The following is a 25,390-nucleotide window of genomic DNA, read 5'->3' as shown; positions in this document are numbered from 1 at the left end:
AGTAATACTTTATAAATGTGCTCTTCAACTGTTACCAATGACACTATAAATTTTAAAGGGGCTAACACCAGGTCTTCAAATTTTGCTACTGCTAAAGCAACTAACATGGTACTGTGAATACAACTGATACTCAACAAACATTACTATATACATACACTCTAATAGAAAATAGGTATTATTACACAGTTGAGCTAGAGATAGGTTAAGTCACTGCCCTAGTAAACTGCCAGAAAATGAATCATTCTTATTGAATAAGATTACAATAGTCATCATCAAATTTTCAAAATAAAGGTGGTAGGGTAAGATGAGATATTAGTGAGGAATGTTTATTAAAAACTAAATAGCAATTACAAGCAATAAAAAAATTAGTTTCCTTAATCTTCCCTGCATAACCAACAGAAGTATTTTTTAAACAATCATTAGATATTCAATGTGCAAGGTACATATAAACTTTTGAGACAGCATGTCATGCCTTACACAAAATATACAATGTACAATCCAAAAATGAGAACAAACTTTTAAATTGAATTGGAACTTAAGTGACTATAATTTTTTTATCGTTAAAGTAGCATTATCACAAGTTTTAATATTCAAATTCATATCAATATTTAATAAGCATCAAAATATATAATCTTCAAAATGAAGTTAGAAAGTAGTTGATATGGTTTGGCTGTGTCCCCACCCAAATCTCATCTTGAATTGCAGCTCCCATAATTCCTACATGTTATGGGACGGACTTGGTGGGAGGTAACTGAATCATGGGGACAAATCTTTCCCATGCTGTTCTCGTGACTAAGTCTCACGAGATCTGATGGTTTTATAATGGACAGTTCCCCTGCACAAGCTCTCTTGTCTGCCACCATGTAAGACATGCCCTTGCGGGCGGAGCAAGATGGCCGAATAGGAACAGCTCCAGTCTCCAACTCCCAGCGCGAGCGACACAGAAGACCGGCGATTTCTGCATTTTCAACTGAGGTACTGGGTTCATCTCACTGGGGAGTGCCAGACGATCGGTGCTGGTCAGCTGCTGCAGCCCGACCAGCGAGAGCTGAAGCAGGGCGAGGCATTGCCTCACCTGGAAAGCGCAAGGGGGAAGGGAATCCCTTTTCCTAGCCAGGGGAACTGAGACACACAACACCTGGAAAATCGGGTAACTCCCACCCCAATACTGCGCTTTAAGCAGACAGGCACACCAGGAGATCATATCCCACACCTGGCCGGGAGTGTCCCACACCCACGGAGCCTCCCTCATTGCTAGCACAGCAGTCTGTGATCTACCAGCAAGGCAGCAGCGAGGCTGGGGGAGGGGCGCCCGCCATTGCTGAGGCTTAAGTAGGTAAACAAAGCTGCTGGGAAGCTCGAACTGGGTGGAGCTCACAGCAGCTCAAGGAAACCTGCCTGTCTCTGTAGACTCCACCTCTGGGGACAGGGCACAGTAAATAATAACAAACGCAGCAGCTCTGCAGACGCAAACGACTCTGTCTGACAGCTTTGAAGAGAGCAGTGGATCTCCCAACACGGAGGTTGAGATCTGAGAAGGGACAGACTCCCTGCTCAAGTGGGTCCCTGACCCCTGAGTAGCCTAACTGGGAGACATCCCCCACTAGGGGCAGTCTGACACACCACACCTCACAGGGTGGAGTACACCCCTGAGAGGAAGATTCCAAAGCAAGAATCAGACAGGTACACTCACTGTTCAGAAATATTCTATCTTCTGCAGCCTCTGCTGCTGATACCCAGGCAAACAGGGTCTGGAGTGGACCTCAAGCAATCTCCTACAGCTACAACCTACAGCTGAGGATCCTGACTGTTAGAAGGAAAGCTATCAAACAGGAAGGACACCTACACCAAAACCCCATCAGTACATCACCATCATCAAAGACCAGAGGCAGATAAAACCACAAAGATGGGGAAAAAGCAGGGCAGAAAAGCTGGAAATTCAAAAAATAAGAGTGCATCTCCCCCAGCAAAGGAGCGCAGCTCATCGCCAGCAACGGATCAAAGCTGGACGGAGAATGACTTCGACGAGATGAGAGAAGAAGGCTTCAGTCCATCAAATTTCTCAGAGCTAAAGGAGGAATTACGTACCCAGCGCAAAGAAACTAAAAATCTTGAAAAAAAAGTGGAAGAATTGATGGCTAGAGTAATTAATGCAGAGAAGCTCACAAACGAAATGAAAGAGACGAAAACCATGGCACGAGAAATACGTGACAAATGCACAAGCTTCAGTAACCGTCTCGATCAACTGGAAGAAAGAATGTCAGCGATGGAGGATCAAATGAATGAAATGAAGCGAGAAGAGAAACCAAAAGAAAAAAGAAGAAAAAGAAATGAACAAAGCCTGCAAGAAGTATGGGATTATGTAAAAAGACCAAATCTACGTCTGATTGGGGTGCCTGAAAGTGAGGGGGAAAATGGAACCAAGTTGGAAAACACTCTTCAGGATATCATCCAGGAGAACTTCCCCAACCTAGTAGGGCAGGCCAACATTCAAATCCAGGAAATACAGAGAACGCCACAAAGATACTCCTCGAGAAGAGCAACTCCAAGACACATAATTGCCAGATTCACCAAAGTTGAAATGAAGGAAAAAATCTTAAGGGCAGCCAGAGAGAAAGGTCGGGTTACCCACAAAGGGAAGCCCATCAGACTAACAGCAGATCTCTCGGCAGAAACTCTTCAAGCCAGAAGAGAGTGGGGGCCAATATTCAACATTCTTAAAGAAAAGAATTTTAAACCCAGAATTTTATATCCAGCCAAACTAAGTTTCATAAGTGAAGGAGAAATAAAATCCTTTACAGATAAGCAAATGCTTAGAGATTTTGTCACCACTAGGCCTGCCTTACAAGAGACCCTGAAGGAAGCACTAAACATGGAAAGGAACAACTGGTACCAGCCATTGCAAAAACATGCCAAAATGTAAAGACCATCAAGGCTAGGAAGAAACTGCATCAACTAACGAGCAAAATAACCAGTTAATATCATAATGGCAGGATCAAGTTCACACATAACAATCTTAACCTTAAATGTAAATGGACTAAATGCCCCAATTAAAAGACACAGACTGGCAAACTGGATAAAGAGTCAAGATCCATCAGTCTGCTGTATTCAGGAGACCCATCTCACATGCAGAGACATACATAGGCTCAAAATAAAGGGATGGAGGAAGATTTACCAAGCAAATGGAGAACACAAAAAAGCGGGGGTTGCAATACTAGTCTCTGATAAAACAGACTTTAAACCATCAAAGATCAAAAGAGACAAAGAAGGCCATTACATAATGGTAAAGGGATCAATTCAACAGGAAGAGCTAACTATCCTAAATATATATGCACCCAATACAGGAGCACCCAGATTCATAAAGCAAGTCCTTAGAGACTTACAAAGAGACTTAGACTCCCATACAATAATAATGGGAGACTTCAACACTCCACTGTCAACATTAGACAGATCAACGAGACAGAAAGTTAACAAGGATATCCAGGAATTGAACTCATCTCTGCAGCAAGCAGACCTAATAGACATCTATAGAACTCTCCACCCCAAATCAACAGAATATACATTCTTCTCAGCACCACATCGTACTTACTCCAAAATTGACCACGTAATTGGAAGTAAAGCACTCCTCAGCAAATGTACAAGAACAGAAATTATAACAAACTGTCTCTCAGACCACAGTGCAATCAAATTAGAACTCAGGACTAAGAAACTCAATCAAAACCGCTCAACTACATGGAAACTGAACAACCTGCTCCTGAATGACTACTGGGTACATAACGAAATGAAGGCAGAAATAAAGATGTTCTTTGAAACCAATGAGAACAAAGATACAACATACCAGAATCTCTGGGACACATTTAAAGCAGTGTGTAGAGGGAAATTGATAGCACTAAATGCCCACAAGAGAAAGCAGGAAAGATCTAAAATTGACACTCTAACATCGCAATTAAAAGAACTAGAGAAGCAAGAGCAAACACATTCGAAAGCTAGCAGAAGGCAAGAAATAACTAAGATCAGAGCAGAACTGAAGGAGATAGAGACACAAAAAACCCTCCAAAAAATCAATGAATCCAGGAGTTGGTTTTTTGAAAAGATCAACAAAATTGACAGACCACTAGCAAGACTAATAAAGAAGAAAAGAGAGAAGAATCAAATCGACGCAATTAAAAATGATAAAGGGGATATCACCACCGACCCCACAGAAATACAAACTACCATCAGAGAATACTATAAACACCTCTACACAAATAAACTGGAAAATCTAGAAGAAATGGATAATTTCCTGGACACTTACACTCTTCCAAGACTAAACCAGGAAGAAGTTGAATCCCTGAATAGACCAATAGTAGGCTCTGAAATTGAGGCAATAATTAATAGCCTACCAACCAAAAAAAGTCCAGGACCAGATGGATTCACAGCTGAATTCTACCAGAGGTACAAGGAGGAGCTGGTACCATTCCTTCTGAAACTATTCCAATCAATAGAAAAAGAGGGAATCCTCCCTAACTCATTTTATGAGGCCAACATCATCCTGATACCAAAGCCTGGCAGAGACACAACAAAAAAAGAGAATTTTAGACCAATATCCCTGATGAACATCGATGCAAAAATCCTCAATAAAATACTGGCAAACCGGATTCAGCAGCACATCAAAAAGCTTATCCACCATGATCAAGTGGGCTTCATCCCTGGGATGCAAGGCTGGTTCAACATTCGCAAATCAATAAACATAATCCAGCATATAAACAGAACCAAAGACAAGAACCACATCATTATCTCAATAGATGCAGAAAAGGCTTTTGACAAAATTCAACAGCCCTTCATGCTAAAAACGCTCAATAAATTCGGTATTGATGGAACGTACCTCAAAATCATAAGAGCTATTTATGACAAACCCACAGCCAATATCATACTGAATGGGCAAAAACTGGAAAAATTCCCTTTGAAAACTGGCACAAGACAGGGATGCCCTCTCTCACCACTCCTATTCAACATAGTGTTGGAAGTTCTGGCTAGGGCAATCAGGCAAGAGAAAGAAATCAAGGGGATTCAGTTAGGAAAAGAAGAAGTCAAATTGTCCCTGTTTGCAGACGACATGATTGTATATTTAGAAAACCCCATTGTCTCAGCCCAAAATCTCCTTAAGCTGATCAGCAACTTCAGCAAAGTCTCAGGATACAAAATTAATGTGCAAAAATCACAAGCATTCTTATACACCAGTGACAGTCAAACAGAGAGCCAAATCAGGAATGAACTTCCATTCACAATTGCTTCAAAGAGAATAAAATACCTAGGAATCCAACTTACAAGGGATGTAAAGGACCTCTTCAAGGAGAACTACAAACCACTGCTCAGTGAAATCAAAGAGGACACAAACAAATGGAAGAACATACCATGCTCATGGATAGGAAGAATCAATATTGTGAAAATGGCCATACTGCCCAAGGTAATTTATAGATTCAATGCCATCCCCATCAAGCTACCAATGAGCTTCTTCACAGAATTGGAAAAAACTGCTTTAAAGTTCATATGGAACCAAAAAAGAGCCCGCATCTCCAAGACAATCCTAAGTCAAAAGAACAAAGCTGGAGGCATCACGCTACCTGACTTCAAACTATACTACAAGGCTACAGTAACCAAAACAGCATGGTACTGGTACCAAAACAGAGATATAGACCAATGGAACAGAACAGAGTCCTCAGAAATAATACCACACATCTACAGCCATCTGATCTTTGACAAACCTGAGAGAAACAAGAAATGGGGAAAGGATTCCCTATTTAATAAATGGTGCTGGGAAAACTGGCTAGCCATAAGTAGAAAGCTGAAACTGGATCCTTTCCTTACTCCTTATACGAAAATTAATTCAAGATGGATTAGAGACTTAAATGTTAGACCTAATACCATAAAAATCCTAGAGGAAAACCTAGGTAGTACCATTCAGGACATAGGCATGGGCAAAGACTTCATGTCTAAAACACCAAAAGCAATGGCAACAAAAGCCAAAATTGACAAATGGGATCTCATCAAACTAAAGAGCTTCTGCACAGCAAAAGAAACTACCATCAGAGTGAGCAGGCAACCTACAGAATGGGAGAAAATTTTTGCAATCTACTCATCTGACAAAGGGCTAATATCCAGAACCTACAAAGAACTCAAACAAATTTACAAGAAAAAAACAAACAACCCCATCCAAAAGTGGGCAAAGGATATGAACAGACATTTCTCAAAAGAAGACATTCATACAGCCAACAGACACATGAAAAAATGCTCATCATCACTGGCCATCAGAGAAATGCAAATCAAAACCACAATGAGATACCATCTCACACCAGTTAGAATGGCGATCATTAAAAAGTCAGGAAACAACAGGTGCTGGAGAGGATGTGGAGAAATAGGAACACTTTTACACTGTTGGTGGGATTGTAAACTAGTTCAACCATTATGGAAAACAGTATGGCGATTCCTCAAGGATCTAGAACTAGATGTACCATATGACCCAGCCATCCCATTACTGGGTATATACCCAAAGGATTATAAATTATGCTGCTATAAGGACACATGCACACGTATGTTTATTGCAGCACTATTCACAATAGCAAAGACTTGGAATCAACCCAAATGTCCATCAGTGACAGATTGGATTAAGAAAATGTGGCACATATACACCATGGAATACTATGCAGCCATAAAAAAGGATGAGTTTGTGTCCTTTGTAGGGACATGGATGCAGCTGGAAACCATCATTCTTAGTAAACTATCACAAGAACAGAAAACCAAACACCGCATGTTCTCACTCGTAGGTGGGAACTGAACAATGAGATCACTTGGACTCGGGAAGGGGAACATCACACACCGGGGCCTATCATGGGGAGGGGGGAGGGGGGAGGGATTGCATTGGGAGTTATACCTGATGTAAATGACGAGTTGATGGGTGCAGCACACCAACATGGCACAAGTATACATATGTAGCAAACCTGCACGTTGTGCACATGTACCCTACAACTTGAAGTTTAATAATAATAAATAAATTTAAAAAAAAAAAAAAAAAAAAAAAAAAAAAGACATGCCCTTACACCTCTTTTGCCTTCCACAAGGATTGTGAAGCCTCCCCAGCCACGTGGAACTATAAGTCCATTAAACCTCTTTTTTTGTTGTTGTTGTTTTGTTTGTTCATATTGAGACAGAGTCTCACTCTGTCACCCAAGCTTGAATGCAGTGGTGCAATTTCAGCTCACTGCAACCTCTGCCTCCCAGGTTGAAGTGATGCTTCTGCCTCAGCCTCCTGAGCAGCTGGGATTACAGGCATGTGCCACTATGCCCAGCTAATTTTTGTATTTTTAGTAGAGACAGGCTTTCACCATGTTGGCCAGGCTGGTCTTGAACTCCTGACCTCAAGTAATCTGCCCACCTCGGCCTCCCAAAGTGCTGGGATTATAGGCGTGAGCCACTGAGCCCAGCCTAAATCTCTCTTTTTTTTTTTTTTTTTAATAATAATTATCCAGTCTCAGGTATTTCTTCGTAGCAGTATGAAAATGGACAAATACAGTAAATTGGTACCAGCAGAGTGGGTTACTGCTATGAAGATACCTGAAAATGTGGAAGCAACTTTGGTACTGGGTAACAGGCAGATGTTGGAACAGTATGGAGGGCTCAGAAGAAAACAGGAAGATGTGAAAAAGTTTGGAGCTTCTTAAGAGACTTGTTGAATGGTTTTAACCAAAAAGCCCAGGCTGAGGTGGTCTCAGATGGAGATGAGGAACCACTGGGAATTGGAGCAAAGGTGATTCTTGCTATGCTTTAGCAAAGAGACTGGCAGCATTTTGCCCCTGCCCTAGAGATCTGTGGAACTTTGAAATTGAGGGAGATGATTTAGGGTATCTGGTGGAAGAAATTTCTAAGCAGCAAAGTGTTCAAGAGGAGACTTGGGTGCTATTAAAATCATTCAAGTTTATGTATTCACGAAGATATGGTTTGGAATTGGATCTTATATTTAAAAGGGAAGCAGACCACAGAAAATGTGCATCTTGACAATGCAACAAAAAATAAAAACCCATTTTCTGAGGAGAAATTCAAGCCCCCTGCAGAAATTTGGTCAGTAACAAGGAGCCAAATGTTAATTGCCAAGACAATGGGGAAAATGTCTCCAGGGCATGTCAGAGACCTTCACAGCAGCCCCTCCCATCACAAGCCCTGAGGCCTAGAAAGATAAAATGATTGTGTGGACTGGGCCCAGGACCCCCTGCACTGTGCAGTATAGGGACTTGATGTCCCATGTCCCAGCCACTCCAGCTGTGGCTAAAATGGGCCAAAGTACATCTTGGCCCATAGCTTCAGAGTTTGTAAGCTCCAAGCCTTGGCAGCTTACACGTGGTGTTAAGCCTGAAGGTGCACAGAAGTCAAGAACTGAGGTTTAAGAACCTCCAACTAGATTTCAAAGGATGTATGGAAATACCTGGATGTCCAGGCAGAAGTTTGCTGCAGGGTCAGGGGGGCAGTGCAGAAGGAAAACGTGGGGTTAGAGTCCCCACACAGAGTCCCCAGTGGGGTGCTGCCTAGTGGAGTTTTGAGAAGAGGGCCACTGTCCTCCAGATCCCAGAATGGTAGATCCATCGACAGCTTCCATTGTGTGCCTGGAAAAGCCACAGACTCTCAACGCCAGCCCGTAAAAGCAAACAGGAGGAGGGCCATACCCTGCAAAGCCACAAGGGCAAAGCTGCCCAAGGCCATGGGAGCCCACCTCTTGCATATGTGACCTGGATATGAGACATGGAGTCAAAGGAGATCATTTTGGAACTTTAAGGTTTAATGACTGCCCTATTGGATTTCTGACTTGCACGGGGCCTGTAGTGCCTTCATTTTGGCCAATTTCTCCCAAGTAGAACAGCTGTATTTAACCAATGCCTGTACCCCCATTGTATATAGGAAGTAACTAACTTGCTTTTGATTTTGCAGGCTCATAGGCAGAAGGGACTTGTCTTGTCTTAGATGAGACTTTGGACTGTGGACTTGGAGATAATGATGAAATGAGTTAAGACTTTGGGGGACTGTCGGGAAGGCATGATTGGTTTTGAAACATGAGAATATGAGCTTTGGGAGGGGCCAGAGGCAGAATAATATAATTTGGCTCTGTCCTCACTCAAATCTCATCTTGAATTGTAGCTCCCGTAATTCCCATGTGGCATGGGAAGGACCCAGTGGGAGGTAATTTAATCATGTAGGGCAGTTACCCTCATGCTATTCTCATGATAGTGAGTGAGTTCTCATGAGATCTGATGGTTTTATAAAGTGCATTTCCCCTGCACATGCTTTCTTGCCTGCCATCATGTAAGATGTGCCTTTGCTCCTCCTTCACCTTCTGCCATGATTATGAAGCCTCCCAGCCATGTGGAACTGTGAGTCCATTAACACTCTTTTTCTTTACAAATTACCCAGGCCCGGGTATTTCTTCATAGCAGTATGAAAATGGACTAATACAGTAGTTCTATCAAATTTCACAGCCTATAGCAATGGGCTTCAGAATCTTTCAGTAAAACCCCCTTAATAAATGAGAACTTACTTAAAAGATTTGTATGTGATTAAAGAGATCAATGCAAAGTTGCTTGGCTGAAGTGCTAGAGGACAGAGCCCTGTCTACTCAGTTTCCCCTTCATTCTAAGTCCCATGAAAGCAGGAACTAAGGAAAGAGGCATCTGCCTCTTTCATTAGGAAGAGCCTGTGCTTGGCACTTAGCAAACAAGAAATGTTTGTGAAAGAATAAACAAACTATAAATTAATGGAGAAAAGAATGAAAGTCATTGACACATAGTAAATTATCCAGTCTAGAATTGTTGTTTCAAGCTTTTCGTTATGCCTACTTTCAACAGCAAATTCAAAGTAGATTTAATTTAAAAAATCAGCACAAAAAAATTCAAGAAAAAAAATCTAAATTAAGTTCAACAAGCCTTGTCAAATGACTATACTATAAATTGTAGGGCCCACAAAAATATGTAAGAAAAGGTCTCTCTTTTCCAGGAGCTTCCCATTCAGTGAGAAAGACTTACATTCAATTAGTAAGGTCAATAAAAGACTGGTAAATGTTACTAAGGAGAAATAAAGGTCTATGGAGGCTCTGAAGAAAAAACAAGAAATTCCCACAGGGAAGAATTGGGGGAGATTTCCTGAAGGAGATACAATCTGAGGTGGCCCCTGAAGAATATGTAGAATTTCAAAAGGTGAATCTAAAAAAAGTACGTTTCTGGTAAGGAAAAGAAAATGAGTAAAGGAAAACATCAGGCCTCTTGTAGTAGAGAGACAGAAAAATGCTAATATACAGGTAAAAGGTAGCTATCAAACAGTTTTAAAAGCTATAATTCAACACAAAAAACAGTATCCTCTAGGAGTACAGGGAATAATACACTTCTTTTCACATTAAGGTTAGCATACCTATACGCTATAATCAAATCAAGTGAATACTTACAAGGTCATTCATATTAGTTTGGCTAGCTGGGTTAATTTCTTCCAAAAATTCCAAGACATAAAATGTGTATCTATCCATAAGATGGACTCCAATTGCAGGATCAGGTTGATGCTATGAAAAGGTGAAAAAAAGTATTTTTAACAGTGTCATTATAACAAAATGTTTCAAATATAACCAAAATTTCCTTCTAATGTATTAGTCTAAGAAAGAACAGATACATTCATAAAGCATTTAAAGCATTTAATTGGTTTCAGAAATAGGTGCACATTCCAAAGACACAGTTTACAAATGGGGAAAATGCACATACCGACAGTGAATCTTCTCCCACTTGGCTACTAGCTAGAGCCATTATGTTAGGAGAATAAAATCGCTCATACATGGATGCTCCTTGGCAAGTATCAATAATAAACAGTAGCTCATTATAGCTGAAAGAAAAGTGATAACATCTTTGACAAGGATCATGCTGTAAATCACACACTAATATTTCTACAATACTTTCATAAGACGTTTAAATCATATGTTAGTCATTTCATTAGCTAAAAGTGTTCAGCAGAAATCCCAACAGAAATTTGACCTTAGAAAACTTAAAGGTATAAATTTGTCCAAGGAAACCACAGCGAGTATTGCTTGTGCCCAAGGTGGCTGTCCCAGCCCTTTTCCCTCTCCCTTGTCTATGCCATATAATTCAGAATCTAAATGAATATTCCATTCAACAAGCACTTATTTGGCATCCATGCTGTCCTAGAAATTGAGCTAGGTTCAGAAAAAGAAGTATGAATTAGTAACTATACTAAAAGAGCATAAACTCTAAGTGAAAGACAAACACATAACTAACTTGGAATGTGATGAGTACTACAAATATATATTGAGTGCCTACAATGTGCCTGATATTATGCTGGAGATACAACAGTCCCTGCCCTCTTACAGCCTAGAGTCTAACAAAATCAAACTGCTGAATGAACACTGAGGAAGGACTAAGGAGAACTGCAAAGAAAAGCAGATCAGAGAAAGGTGATGCCCAATATGGGCAATAAAGGGTGTTATTTTGTATTTCAGAGAAAAGAAGATAACATTCCAGCAGAGGGAAAAGCACATAATGTAAAAAAGTATAAGTGCTTGCAAAAAGATCTATGTACCTAGGATTTAAAGTAAATTTGGGAGAATGGAGCGAAATTGGTTTCAAAAAGCTAGAGTAGGAACAATTTGTAAAGGATACCATATGAAGTCTGAATCTTATCCTGAAGAGTGGAGAAACCATGAAAGGTTTTTGTTTTTGTTGTTGTTTTAATGAAAGAATAATATAATCAGGTATCTATTGCACAATAAGCTACCTAGCTGGCAAAAGTTAAAGTAGAGAGGAGACATGTTTTCTGGGAAGTTTTTTCTCAGACACTGGGTCTAGATAAACAGCTAACAAGGAACCTAGAAAACAAAGCATTGAATCTTGAACTACAGTATCATCCAAGAAAGTGATAGGAGGCACAATTAACATGATACATTTGTTCTGTGGCAAAATATGTGGAGGCTCCTATGCATTAGAAACATCCAAAGTTAGGAGAGGTTGTGAAGTAAATAAGAGAGCAAGCTCTAGGACTGAACCATTTGGGCATGAATCCTAGCTGTGTCAAGTTTGGCAAGTTACTACTAGCTGTGTAAAGTTCGGCAAGTTATTGAATGTTTCTGTGCCTAAGTTCACTCACTTGTAAAAAGGGAATAGTAATAGTATCTAGCCCATAGAGTTGTAAAATTAAATGAGACAATAGATGTAAAATACAGTATGCAGCACCCAGTATGCATTCTCTAACTGTAAGCTATGAATAGGACATAATCAGTGCCCAGTAAAAGCTTCCTCTTCAACACTTCCACACATTGCTTATGCTTTTATTTTAACACTACAGTATTTATTTTGTAGCATCGTTGTGTACATATTTCTCTTTTCCATTAGATTGTAAACACTTTGAAGGCATCATATTCCACTTTCTGCCACAGGAATAGAAGATAGCCTGTAAGTATTTATTGAAAGTAATCAAGTTAAAAGTTATTTCACTTACAGTCATATGTATGACAGCTTCCAACTAAAGAGATGCTTAGCAAGGGTTACTAACAATCATCCTTAATGTGAGTTAAGTTACAAATTTTATGCTAACCATAATTTCAGTAATTTTTTTCCATAGAAGAAATATGGCTATCACATTAGGGGCCAAAGAATGAGCTAGAAAGAACAGGTACAAGTTGAAACATACACAATGTTCATAATCTCCACAATAATAGGTAACTTGGTTGGAGGGGCACTTACTTCCTCTAAAAAAGATGCTAAATAAGAAGCAATGGAATCTTAAAAGGTTAACTATTTCATGTTACAGAATAACTCTGTTTTTCTTTTAAAAACAACCCAGTTCAATGGAAATAACAAATGTAAATTTAAAAGAGTCAAAGAAATTGTCAAATTAAGTTAAAAATCTTATAAAATAAAAACAACAAACCTACTAACCATGTGAAAATTAGGTATGAATATAGCTTATGAACTTGTTAATTACCGTCTTTTCTGCCACATTTGTTCAAAAGCATCCGCAAGTTCTATGTTGGTAATTTCTTCAGAATCTTGAAATTTTAAGAAACCATTTCCACCATGTCCTTGTATAAAGAGTAAAAAAGATCAATAGATACATTTTTTAATGCAAACTGCATATATCTAGACATATACACTTACTTCATTCATTACTTTTTGACATCACTTATTTTATACTCTAAAATATATACTATGAAAACAAAAAAATTGAATTTTCTACTACGCCAATTAAAAAGAGAATGATAAACTATATAAAATAGCAGATATAATATCTTTAAGAGGGTTTCTAATATTCAGTTCCAGAAACCTGTATTTATGCTCTTCCATTGGCTCCATTATTATAACAGAAATGAGTTTCCATTCATAAAAATGTTTCAAATACCAGGCAAACATTTTTGGTGAGAAAGAAGCTGGAGACACTAGCTAGTCCCACATTTTTACTACAAGAGGTGGACCAGAAGATAGTGCTATTTGTATGCAATCTAGAGGCAGGCTGTCTGGATTCAAATGGTAGCTATGCCATGTTAGTTTAGGAAAATAATTTAATCTTTCTATGCCTCAGCTTCCTCAGCCATAAAGTGAGAAATGTATCTGCAACACTATCATTAGCTTACTTATACAGTTCCTTTGTACAGGTTTTTAAAAGGTACCTTCCACTGGGCATGACAGTAGAAAAAAAAAAAAAAAAACCCGTCTCCCCACCTTCCTCCTGGATATATGCAGCCCTGCAAGCTTACAAGTGGTTAGTTGACTCTGCCTTTGTGGGAGAAACAAGTATTCCTCCCTCCCATTAGAATACAACCCTGTGGTAGAGCAGATTGCTTAGTGTAAGCACATACTAGATTTCAGTTCCCACTTAACCCCCGGCCAGATTCTTGGGTGCACTATACAACCCACACAGCCACATACAGCAACCTTGAATATCGGCACCTAAGTCAATGCACTGCTGTGAGAATGAAATGAGTTAATAGACACAATGATTTAGAATACTGCCTGACGTATACTATGCCTCCATAAATATTATTATCATATTATCATAATTATCAACCCTTTTTTTCTCTTACAGACTCTGGTAACCTTCTACAAAAGAGCAGGTAGTAAATATTTTTGGTTTGTGAGTCATACTGTCTCCAGCACAACTACTGAACTCTGCTGTCGTAGTATGGAAGCAGTCATAGAAACTGTGAAAATCAAATGGATGCAACCATGTTTCAATAAAACTTCCAAAACAGGCAGCCAGTTCACAGGCCATAGTTTATCAAATCCTATCTTAAACTACTGGAATTTGTTCCAAGCCTGCAGTTATTCTGAAATTCCTGAAAGAGTACCAACAGAATCAGGAAACAAACAAAAAATAATAATAAATCCTTTAGTTTAATACATCAAATAAAGCTAACCTACAAAAAACTGCACTTCATCTTGTTTGTCACAAAAGCTTGAAAATTCCTTGTAATTTTCAGAAAAAGTAAAATAAAATTTTTCCTGGCTTCATTAACTCTATTGAGTTAATTTATAAAGTTTATAAATTAAGTCTTGAATGTTATAAATAAATGCAACATGATAGAGAAAAGCCACTAAGTAGGGGTAATTAACTATCTTGTCATGTGATATCTAAGAATTATTCTATACCTGTTTTATCATCAGTTGAATGGAATGCCCTCCAAAAAATTTATAGAACACCTTTTGATTAACATTCATATTTACCGAATACTACTATAAGACAGGCAACTGGTAATTTAAAAAAAAAAAAAAAAAGCAAATATATAATCAATGACATCTTGGAATTCAAAATACAGTGAAGGCAACAGATACCCAAACAATAAAGTAATAATAAGTTAAATGCTATGAAAGAAACTAAAAATTAACATGGAAGTGCATAGAGGAAAGTCTAGACCAGCCAGGGAGAAAAGAAATATCTTTGGATAGGAAAAATATAAGCTGTGTCATTTCATACCTCTTCTAAAGGAAAAATCAGAAACTATTAATAATAACACTGGGACAACAGGTATAAACTACAACTGTCCCAGGTAATTGGAAACATCAGTCACCCTAGACTTAGAAAGGAAGTCATGGAAGGAAGTGACTCCTAAGCTAAAACTAAAATGATATGGAATAATCAAGCAGGCAAAGTGGACTGAAAAGACGTCATAAGCAAATGCAAGAGCTTAAACAAATATGTGAAGGACAGAACAGTCAAGCTTGGAAGAGAATTAGAAAAAAGTATTAAGAACTAAGACAAGTTAAAAAATATAGCTAAATCATTATATATATTATTATGTGTAATATACACAATAACTATACTATATTATGGTATACTTTATCTTCAATATTCCTCAAAGTATAATCAAAAGACTACTGTATCTCATATCTGAGTATATCCACAATACAGTTTCATGAATCCCAGCCCAGATGAAAACTAAATAAGAATTCTAAAATAAGGCCTAAGTATCTAAAGTTGGTAATCTTAATGTACAGCAAAATTTGAGATGGAAAATCATTATAAAGTTTTAAGTAGAAGAGGGATAGATTTGCAATTTCTATTAGACACTTTCACAGGATGATTAACAGAAGAACAAAACTGAAGGATGCTATAGCAGGATACCAAGCAAAAGGTGCTAAAGTTTACCAAGTCAATAGTAAAAAAAAATAGAGACAATAAGCAACGGCACAAAACGTTATACTGTTTTCAGATATCATCTCAAATACTTCTGCATCATGGAAAATATAACTACACGAGAAACCATTTTAACCAAAAATCATTTCATGTGTTTAAATTTCTTTCCACGTGCCTTTCTTTTCAAAGAGTTTCAATATATTCTACTATAAAAACTCTAAATTATGAAATTACCTGTCATATAAATTAGAATATTGCTTCTATCATCAGAAAGAAGACGTTTTGACCTAGGAGTACTAGGTGGGATCCTCCCAGTTAATACCCGTAAAAAATTCTCAACAGTTACCTAAGAGGGAAAAAAACAAGAAAAATCAGATGAAATAAAACCTGGGAAATCCTGACAAATTATTTTTTACTTTCAAAAATGTTCCTTCTTCTTTCTCCATATATTACTCAGCATCAACTGAAAATAAAACACCCAAAAATTATATAACTTAATTAAAATACATTCATTTAAACATATACCTCCAACTTTGTTACTATTTTTAAAAGTACTAAAAACTAACAAAGAAGGCAGGCCATGGTGGCTTATGCCTATAAACTCAGCACTCTGTGAGGCCAGGGCAAGAGGACTGCTTGTGGGCAGGAGTTCAAGATCAGCCTAAGCAACATAGTGAGACCCCATTTCTATGCACACACAAAAAATGTTTAGAATAGCCAGGTATGGTAACATGTTGCTGTTGTTCTAGCTACTCAGAAGGCTGAGGCAGAAGGCTCATTTGAGCCCAGGAGTTCACCACTGCACTCCAGCCTGGGCAAGAGAGAAAGACTATGTCTCTTATGAAAAAACAAAAACAAGCAAAGTAAGACTACCTTGGAGAAAAATAAGTTCTGAATTTAAAACTTTAAATGCTATGTGAAGTGCTGCCTTTAAATACTACCAAAAAGCTGCGAAATTATTAATATGGCTGGGCTGATGGCTCACACCTGTAATTCCAACTACTCAGGAGGCTGAGGGAGGAGGATCACTTGAGGCCAAGTCCTCAAAAACAGCCTGGACAACATAGTAAGACCCCATCTCTAGAAAAATAAAATAAATTAGCCAGGCATGGTGGTGCACACCTGTAGTCCCTGCTACTCAGGAGGCTGAAGTAGGAGGATCACTTGAGCCCAGGAGTTCAAGGCTGCAGTGAGCTATGATATGGCCACTATACTCCTGCCTGGGTGACAGAGCAAGACTCCAGCTCTAAAAAAATAAAAAATAAAAATTATTAATCCCTCTGCATAGGCAATTCTGTGGGAAAATATGAAATATAAAAATTTTTAAATAAATTCAACTACACTATGGCAGCTAATTTGTACAACTACTTAGTCAATTATAGATTAACTATCAAATAAAACAGTTCCATGTTCACTACCTGGGTGACAGGCTCAATCATATCCCAAACCTCAGCATCACACAATATACCTTTGTAACAAATCTGTACATGTATCCCCTGAATTTAAAATAAAGTTTGAAAAAGAAAAAAAAAGTTCCATATATATTTCCCCAAAATTACATATCTGTAATTTTTGAATGCACTTTGTTTCTTAGATTTTGTTAGTGGTATCTTTAACATGTAAAAAATTCATAACACTTTAAACTAGATTTTCCAGTCTAGAATTTCTATCCCTCTGGGATTCTTTGAAGGCATATTTAAAGTTGTAAAGAGTAAAACACTGATTTAAAGCCAACAGCTGAGTCATATATTATGCATATCTACATTTAAAAAGTAGAAAACCTATCCAGTTTTCTTGTTCATCTATTCCCTAGCACATGAGTGTATAAATTGTATGTATACACATTTGTGTGTGTGTAAACTGTTTGATTTACATTTTTCCTTCAAGACAGCAAAATGCTAATTGTTTTAACAGGAATACTTGTTGGCCAACAAGGAAGGAGGATGTTTGGCCTATATTTTAAGATGACTACATAAACAAGTAAAAAGTCAAACATACATATTTAATTCAATGAGCCAACATTTTTGAGTGCCTAACACCAGGCTACAGGTACTTGCCAACTATATGATATATAAGATATAGGCCCTCTTAGCTTACAGTCTAGGAGGAGATAGATACGCTTTTAAAATTGCTTCGAAAGTGGTCTGGGAACACACAGGAAATTGTGTCTTACTTTTGGTAGGCTTGGTAAAAGGGGAAGTATTATTATTTTTTTTTTTTTTTTGAGACGGAGTCTCGCTCTGTCGCCCAGGCTGGAGTGCAGTGGCGTGATCTCGGCTCACCGCAAGCTCCGCCTCCGGGGTTCGCACCATTCTCCTGCCTCAGCCTCCCAAGTAGCTGGGACTACAGGCGCCCGCCGCCACGCCCGGCTAAGTTTTTTGCATTTTTAGTAGAGACAGGGTTTCACCGTGTTAGCCAGGATGGTCTCGATCTCCTGACCTCGTGATCCGCCCGCCCAATTCGCCCGCCTCGGCCTCCCAAAGTGCTGGGATTACAGGCGTGAGACAACGCGCCCGGCCAAGGGGAAGTATTATCTAAGAGTACTTCATAAAAGAAGACTTCAACTATTAAGCATATTCACCATCTTTTATATTTAAAATGAAGTTTCAAAGGGAGAAAACACAATGTAATACCATTTTTTTACATTTACATTTTTATTTCTAATCACAGAGTCATAAAAAACACTAGAAGCATATTGAAAGTGGTTATTTCTTAGTGGAAATATAGGTGAGTTTTTAGTCACTACAGTTTTTCCACAATTAATACAATTATTAAAACTAATAAGCTTGATAATTTAGGTCAAATATGAAAAATATATGTTTACTATAAAATATATTTACTGTAAAAGAAAGGTGACACATTAAACCTCTCTATAATACTCTAACATTGAAGCCAATATAAAGTTTTTCTGTCCTAGATAAAAACATAAAATGTTCATGCTTTAATATTTTACTTATATATCATTGCCTTAATATGAACTCCAGAGACAGTTACATCAAGGCTTTAGTGACAATTAAGTTTAAAGAAAAATAATAAGACAATTTTATTCTGCCATTGTTTTAGAGCTTAAAAGTAACAATGCCATTTCAAAAGTGTGGCTAGATTAAAGAATTTACCTCATAACTTCTATAATCCACTTCCACATCATCTCCATACACATTTAGTTCCATATTCTTGTGACTAAACACTGTAGCTGGTTTGGGATTTCTAGGATTACAGGCCATATCATCTGCAAGCATTAGGACAATGTGACTAGGGAAAAAAACAAAAACAAAAACAAAAAACTCCAGTAAATATATAATTCAGATAAAAGGAAAAAGCTAAACACAAATTTATTTACGTCATGTAGCTATTGTGTTCATTTTTCTCCTCCTTCAAAAAAACTATTTTCAACTACATATGTGAAGGCACCTTAATTATTTTTCATATCCTTATGTACTATATATTTTAAAGTAGAGAAATTAGAACAATCTGGCATAAACTTCTGAACAGAATTTGAAGTTACTAATGTTTTTCCGAACAATGCATACTTTATGCCATACAGCAAAGGGAAGCTAAAGAAACTGTTTTTCCTCAAGCATCGAAAATATTTTTTAGTAAAATTTTACATTCTCAAGACTTACAGAGTCCACATTAAACTATGATGCCCAAAGAATTAACTTTCAGAATCCCAAATGCTTGAGTATAAAAACATGCAACTGATCAGCAAGTACAATCAGTTTAGCACAAGAGCACACCTCCAAGCCAATCACTTCTGACAAGATCCACAAATCCACTCCATTTCCCTAACACCAGCAACCACCACCTTCTGGCTAGATGTTGGAATAGCTTCCTATCTGGCATCCCTCTTTCAGTTCATTCTCCTAACAGCCCCCAGAGTGATCTTCCTTAAATAAGTCAAATCATTAAATGTTCCCACTTAAAAGTTTCCCATTATATCTGTATTTAATTTTTTTGTTGTTGTTCTCCTGCAGTTCCATGCATCCCTATTACATTTAGAGAGAAACTGCAACTCCTTGCATCATCTAAAAGGCTTATTTAATCTGGTCTCTGTCTCTCCAACTTCAGCCTCTAACACCCACATTCTCTATGCTACCTCCACAGTGGCCTTTCTGTTCTTAGAATATGCCAAGCCTTTCCCACTTAAGTGGCTATTGACCAAATTTAGACTTCACTCCTCCCAGATCTTCATATAATTTCAGCCTCAGCTATGGTACTCTATCTTATTATGTTTTATTTTCTTCAGGACATCTATGAATCTGAAATCCCCATCATCTCCTATCACCACCCCCCACCACCACCATTAGAATATAAGCTCTCTGAGGGCAAGGGCTATATCTGTCCTGTTCACCACTGTATCACTCACACTACATACTAGGGCTTGGCATATAGTATGTACTCGGTAAATAATTTTAAGTGAATGAAATATTTTAATTTTTGCTTATAATTTCTTTACAAGGATATAAAATCTCTCTTTGATACTTCTCATCTTCACTCTACCATTAAAACTGGTGAATAACAATCAGGAAATTCTCCATTCTACCATATCTTGAGTTTCCCAAGCATAAGGGAAAAATTAATGTGGCATACATAATTAGTTTGGCAGGAGACAGCAAGAAGAAAATGTTCTGCTACATATGTTCCAAATACATTAAAGTTCAAAACTGAAACATTATGATTTTTCTTGAAAATTGGCTAGATTTCTACTCTGAAAGTGTTCCAACCCTGCCACGTTCAAAGATCAGATCTTCAGCTGTTACTGATTCATTTTCACAGCATAGTGAAAGTCATTCCTCTTAAAACAGAAAATGTATCTTCTCTTTTTTAAAACTTAAGGAGATCATTAATATATATTAAATAAATACCAATCATATATTCCTTTGTTAAACAAGACTGAACTGACCTCCAAATGTCAATATAAAAAAGAGTATTTCTTTAGGCTATTTTTTCTGTTTAGGGTTAATTTCACTCTAGGAAATGAAATAATTATTCAGTAGCTATACAGTGTCAATATCAATCAGAAAGAAGTACTAACTTCAACTTAAAATCATAAATTTAATCAACATTTCTCTTAGAGATAATTTTGAGCCTCAATATAAGTACTATGACCTCTTAACATAATGAATATATTATAAAACACTGTACTTGAAATAATATAGAAAAAGAGAAGTTGGGAAACAGAATGGATTTCAAACGTTTTGAAGTCCAACCACATATTCTAATTCACTGTTTCTAAAACTCAAGAAGTGTACAGAACTCTTTTCTAGAAAAAAATAATAATTTTCACTTGGTCGAAGTGTTATTTATACAACAGTATTTAAGTATACACATGCAAACAAACTACTTAGGCGTATAGTTCTTACAAAACTGTAAAATCAAGAGAAAAGTATAAAATTCTAACAAAACTAGCAAACTAATAATACTATAAAAACACTAATCCCATTGAAAGATGACATTATTTTCCAAAAACTAAACACCTGCTGCTTTAACAGAAGAGCTTCAAGTCTGGTTCTACATTTAACTTTTTTTGTGTGTGCATGTGTGTTTTGACATCCATAATTGTTAAAGCGAACTAAAATGGCCTGAGAAGGACTCCATACTTCTATATTTGAGTCCTTGTGGACAAGCTGCAACCTAACTTAAGAGGTAGACAAGATGGAAAACCCAATTTAGGAGTATGCACCTGTAACAATGGCTGAGTCTTGGCCAATGCCAGCAGCCATACTTCAGCCACTCATATATTGCCAAGTGCTCAAACTGTGCTCAAATAAGTAAAATGCCAACCTGTAACCAATCCAGTTGTTTGTGTACCTCACTTTCCAATTTCTGTACCTCACTTCCCTTTGTCTCTAATCTTCTTCTGCCATGTGCTGCACTGGAGTCTCTCTGAATCTGCTGTGATTCTGGGGGCTGGCCAATTAGTGAATCGACAGAAACTGGACCGGGTCCAGGATCAGATCTGATCCAGTAATTAACTGGCTTGAATCCACTTAGAGGCTTCTTACATCTGAGTGGGTCAGAAAGAAACTGGTAGTAAGTGGTAATATTGCAGGGGCTATAAAATTTGGCTTTTAAAAATTCACAGGGGACGGGCACGGTGGCTCACGCCTGTAACCCCAGCACTTTGGGAGGCCGAGACGGGCAGATCACGAGGTCAGGAGATCGAGACCATCCTGGCTAACATGGTGAAACCCCATCTCTACTAAAAATACAAAAAATTTTGCCGGGCATGTTGACAGGCGCCTGTAGTCCCAGTTACTCAGGAGGCTGAGGCAGGAGAATGGCATGAACCCATGTGGTGGAGCTTGCAGTAAGCCAAGATCGCACCAAAGCACTCCAGCCTGGGGGACAGAGCGAGACTCCATCTCAAAAATATGTGTATATATTCGCAGGGATTTTTGTGTTCTACCTCTTTGTTTCATTTTTCTTGTGCGCTTAGGTAGGAAAAAAAAAATTACTGGCTAAGTTAAGAGAACCCGAGAGCAAAGCCAGTATTTTGGGTAAAAATGGTATCCTTAATTTCTGAAGAACTGAGTTCCTTCCGGCTTATACATGCATAAATGTTAGGCCCCAGAAGCAGTGAAGTCTCACAGAAATGGTGAGATCTCACTAAGGATAACTTACAATAGAACATTCCAAATGAACAACGCACTGAAGTGCATTTAAAACAATGAAGCTCCCAAATTAATCTCATCTACAGATGCCTACTGATCTGCAGAAGCCTCTAAAAAGATTTCAATATTTTTATTTAAAGCACACATATTTTACTCTGGCCAGAATGGAAGATATTAGAATTTGGGTCCCCCATACAACTGGTTGGGCAGCAACTTGCAAAATTGAGATAATTTTGCCTGTGGTTCCATTATTTTCCTTTGTGATGCAGTCTGGCACCCAGAACTATGGTGTGATAAGCAGGGTCACTGGGGCTACTCAGGGAAGGAGAACCCAGAAATCTGACAAGCCAGCAAAAGGGCAAGAATTTCTTACCAGGCTTCTGGCCTCAATCTGTGCAAACTAGTTAAATGAATGGTAAAAATCACGATTATCTCCTCTGTAAAGTTAATTAATGCAAAAAATGATTCTGAGTCTATTCTTAAGCTATACTGAATCTGGTGTCCTTGTCTTTCTGTATGGTTCTGTCATAAAGAGTACCTTTGGATAGCACACAGGCTTAGGACCCCATAAGCTCACTATTCAAAACAGCCCAGCAAGCTGGTCAATAACAAACTTTGCTGTGGTTCCCTGAAACAAACAAAAAAACTGCCTGAGGTCTTGATCTTGTTTTGCCCTTGGAAGCTTAACCCTGTAACCATGTGGTGGTACTTTCTCTTCGTCTCCGCCTTCCAGGGAAAAAGATTTTTGGGATTCATGTCATAGCTAGCTCCAAAAATGGGATTCATGTCATAGCTAGCTCCAAAAATTATCTTGAGCAGTTAAAAGCCTTTGAAACTCAAAACTGACTGCTCTAGACTTCTGGGAAGAGCAATGGAAGTTATACAATGTAGCTCAGTAGCTAAGGCCTTGCCTTTTTACAATAGTGGCCCAAGTTCAATTCCTGGCTTAGGGAATGAGTCTCTTCTGGTTTGATATCTATATGATATTTACTATTTGTTGATTCTCTTCCTCATTTTCTTTCTCTGAGCCAGAAATATTGGCTGTTTGGCCTGGCTAAAGTCATGTAACAAGAAATTTAAAAGGACTTTAATAAAGAGGGCTGTGGCTAAAAGTCAGTTTAATTAAAAGTAGATATTCAGCTCTAACAGCCTGGGACTCCTTGGGAAAAGCAAAGGAGGCACCACAGACCGTGTTTTGGGAAAAACCTGTTTTCCTCAAGAAACCTTAGAAATTAAAAATTAAATCCCTCTCAAAATCTAAGGCTCTGTTCTGTTTTGTATTGCCTTATCTGATTTTTTTGCCTTTGGGGAGTATCAGAAATTACTTTGCATTATGAGAGAGCTTTGGTGTGTAATAACTAGGTAGGAAATATACTTTTAGGGATAGCTAATGGCAGTTACAGGGAGATACTCAGCTCTGCACACTTGTATCAGAGAAGCATGCTCTTGGCCACCTAGAAGTTATGGAAATGTTCCCACCCACCACTAAGAAATAAGACACCCATGGGAGCTAGGCTGATTCATTCTTTATGGGATCCAGGATCTGATATAAAAAATGAGAATAGGATCCTTAATTTCTAGAGATCTGTTTTGCCTTCCAGCTATGCCTGCTTATTATATTAGGCTGTAGAAAATGCATGTTCCTGGCCTTGTTCCTCCAAGGACTCCACCCTAAAGCCAGTAATTCGATTAAAAACCTTATAAACTAGCAAATAAAAAATCTTGCAACTACTGGATCTTCTTCTATCTGTATACTTATATATGTGTTCCATGTGTGATTTTTTTTTAAAGGGCTCTAATTAATTGGCTTAAAGAAAAATAGGCGCTTAAATCAAATATTTGAAAGAAGAAACTGTAATGCTTTTTAGTTCACATAACTTTAGTAATCTTTGGGAAATAAAAAGTTTTAAAGATTATTGGTAAAATAAAGACATTTATTCTAAATCAGGCAGGTCAGAGACTAGGTTTGCTAAATGCTTTAAGGTCATAAACTGCTTTGACTTTTGAAAATTGTTCAATTTGCCTACCTTGGAAACGACAGATTCTAGATAAGGCCTGGGGACATGTGGAATCAGCCACACCCTCTAGCTAGGCAAAGAAGGTTATAAAGAAAAGAGATTTTATACAAGAAAGGATCCTGTATGGTAAATTCTTGTCCTAAAGTAAAAGAACTGGTTGGTTAAAAACAGGGATGCTTAGAACAAGTCAGAAAGTCCAGGCATGACATAGATGGTCTGTGTAAGTCATGAAAGCATTCGTCCTGAGAGAAACAAGAAATGGGGAAAGGATTCCCTATTTAATAAATGGTGCTGGGAAAATTGGCTAGCCATAAGTAGAAAGCTGAAACTGGATCCTTTCCTTACTCCTTATATGAAAATTAATTCAAGATGGATTAGAGACTTAAATGTTAGACCTAATACCATAAAAACCCTAGAAGAAAACCTAGGTAGTACCATTCAGGACATAGGCATGGGCAAAGACTTCATGTCTAAAACACCAAAAGCAACGGCAGCAAAAGCCAAAATTGACAAATGGGATCTCATTAAACTAAAGAGCTTCTGCACAGCAAAAGAAACTACCATCAGAGTGAACAGGCAACCTACAGAATGGGAGAAAATTTTTGCAATCTACTCATCTGACAAAGGGCTAATATCCAGAACCTACAAAGAACTCAAACAAATTTACAAGAAAAAAACAAACAACCCCATCAAAAAGTGGGCAAAGGATATGAACAGACAGTTCTCAAAAGAAGACATTCATACAGCCAACAGACACATGAAAAAATGCTCATCATCACTGGCCATCAGAGAAATGCAAATCAAAACCACAATGAGATACCATCTCACACCAGTTAGAATGGCGATCATTCAAAAGTCAGGAAACAACAGGTGCTGGAGAGGATGTGGAGAAATAGGAACACTTTTACACTGTTGGTGGGATTGTAAACTAGTTCAACCATTATGGAAAACAGTATGGCGATTCCTCAAGGATCTAGAACTAGATGTACCATATGACCCAGCCATCCCATTACTGGGTATATACCCAAAGGATTATAAATTATGCTGCTATAAAGACACATGCACACGTATGTTTATTGCAGCACTATTCACAATAGCAAAGACTTGGAATCAACC

At 38.0% G+C, this 25,390-nt stretch overlaps 1 protein-coding gene across 1 annotated transcript in view; it reads right to left on the bottom strand.

The window, feature by feature from the left end:
* The window catches only part of PIGK (phosphatidylinositol glycan anchor biosynthesis class K), a 131,456-nt gene that overhangs the window by 63,177 nt on the left and 42,889 nt on the right, over positions 1-25,390 (bottom strand). Inside the window, exons 4-8 of the mRNA XM_007978242.3 lie at positions 18,759-18,894; positions 15,877-15,988; positions 12,997-13,093; positions 10,767-10,884; positions 10,460-10,570 (exon numbers count right to left, since the gene is read on the bottom strand). Coding sequence (XP_007976433.3) covers positions 10,460-10,570; positions 10,767-10,884; positions 12,997-13,093; positions 15,877-15,988; positions 18,759-18,894 — 574 coding nt within the window. The remainder of the gene's footprint in view (positions 1-10,459; positions 10,571-10,766; positions 10,885-12,996; positions 13,094-15,876; positions 15,989-18,758; positions 18,895-25,390) is intronic.

Source organism: Chlorocebus sabaeus, chromosome 20 (genome assembly GCF_047675955.1).
Source record: "Chlorocebus sabaeus isolate Y175 chromosome 20, mChlSab1.0.hap1, whole genome shotgun sequence".
Classification (NCBI taxonomy): Eukaryota; Metazoa; Chordata; class Mammalia; order Primates; family Cercopithecidae; genus Chlorocebus; species Chlorocebus sabaeus.
The sequence above is the reverse complement of the archived record's forward strand: the minus strand, read 5'-3'. Positions and strand labels throughout refer to the sequence as shown.